At 34.3% G+C, this 1,472-nt stretch overlaps 1 protein-coding gene across 1 annotated transcript; it reads left to right on the top strand.

The window, feature by feature from the left end:
* The first annotated feature begins 270 nt into the window (after positions 1-270).
* Positions 271-1,081, top strand: LOC120779624 (inactive protein tyrosine kinase pTKL-like). Its single transcript, XM_040111969.1, has 3 exons — positions 271-484; positions 547-677; positions 747-1,081. The coding sequence occupies exons 1-3, from the start codon at positions 399-401 to the stop codon at positions 1,079-1,081; spliced, it is 552 nt and encodes a 183-aa protein (XP_039967903.1). The 5' UTR covers positions 271-398.
* The last annotated feature ends 391 nt before the right edge of the window (positions 1,082-1,472 follow it).

A 1,472-nucleotide genomic window follows, 5' to 3' on the forward strand; every position in this document is an offset into this window, starting at 1 on the left:
TGTTCGGACCGACAACGAAAACATGTTTTCGTGGGAAAAACTGGTTTTCGCACGAAAACTTGTGTTTTCGTCCATGTAAAATCTGTCAAACGAAAACACAGTTTTCGCTGAAAACTTCTTGAAAACTTACATTCCACTCATTATTATCGGTGCCTGCTCTAGTTTAATCGATTTTTTTGGAAGATATATTTTGCCGGCCCTAAATTTTCACTTGATATTTGTTTACATTCCATATAAAATACAGCTGTCAATTGATATACATTTCGAAAATGGAAAAACAAAAATAGAAAAAAAGAAGTTGTTGGAGTGATAGGGCAGACGCCCTACTAATTGAATTGTGGCAGAACAAAATAAGTGCTTTTCGCGGTCCTAAGAAAAACAGCCACATAGTGGAGGAAATGGCAATGGAGTTGCAGCAACAAGGTGTGCATTTCACGGCGAGTGAAATAAAATCGAAAATGCACAATCTTTCACAAAGATATAGGTATGTAATTAAATAAAATTAAGAAAAAAAAAGAGCTTTTACATATATATCATGTTTTACAGGAAAGAGAAGACAGCAGTCGGGTCAACTGGCGGTTCTCCCTCGCAGTGGCCACTTTACGATAAAATGAGAGCCGTACAGTTGCCGTACGTCAGCTACAATGCCGAGAGCTTAGTGGAGGAAAGTTTTCAAAGTAAGAAACATTTGTTTTGTAATTCAATATATTATTTATATTTACATGCATATATACATTTTTAAAAAGGTTCTACTAAATCCGAACCACTCCAAATTTCGGTGGAAACGGCTGCGTCTTCTACATTCGTTGCTGCATCGCCATTGTCATCACCGGTTTGCCTACCATCGCCCTCAGCTATGCCGATGTCGCCAAGCGATACTTCTTCGGTACCAGTACCGTCTCCCGAGCCGAGTGATGCTATTAATAAAAAAAGGAATAATTTTCAAAGCATAATCTTAAAAAAATTTGAACAAATAGAAAAACAGATCGAAAAAGCAAGTCAGCAATCCATTGAAACCAGCAAAGAAATTAAGGACTTGACAAAAAAATGGTTGAAAATGATAATAAAAAAACCGAAATGATGGAACAATATATTAAAGATTCTAAAGAAACAAATGAACGATTACTTCAATTTCTAAATAAATAAAAAAATTAATGAATGTAAGTATTTTCTGTTTAATAATATATTTTTAACGTTTTATATGGAAAATAAAATTGAATTTTGTTTGGTGTGTACAACTTTATCTTTGATTTAATGTATATGTAATTGTGTAAAATGTAGATTTTATAATACAATATGCACATGTACTTACCAAAATATGTATAAAGTGCTATCCGAATCATTTCTCCATTAATTGGGTCGTCAGATGCATATGAAATATCACACGGATTCTGGCGTCTAGTCTCCAACTCTTCCAAAGCGCGTAACCATTTAGCGTTTAGCGTGTCGTTGTTAACATTTAACAAGTAAGG

Source organism: Bactrocera tryoni, unplaced genomic scaffold, assembly GCF_016617805.1.
Source record: "Bactrocera tryoni isolate S06 unplaced genomic scaffold, CSIRO_BtryS06_freeze2 scaffold_11, whole genome shotgun sequence".
In the NCBI taxonomy this organism is placed as follows: Eukaryota; Metazoa; Arthropoda; class Insecta; order Diptera; family Tephritidae; genus Bactrocera; species Bactrocera tryoni.

Excerpts from the sequence above, each read along its gene's own strand:
- LOC120779624 (XM_040111969.1), top strand. The coding sequence starts at position 399 with ATGGCAATGGAGTTGCAGCAACAAGGTGTGCATTTCACGGCGAGTGAA. Across the intron at positions 485-546 it reads AATCTTTCACAAAGATATAG|GAAAGAGAAGACAGCAGTCG; the intron begins GTATGTAATTAA and ends CATGTTTTACAG. Across the intron at positions 678-746 it reads AGTGGAGGAAAGTTTTCAAA|GTTCTACTAAATCCGAACCA; the intron begins GTAAGAAACATT and ends ATTTTTAAAAAG.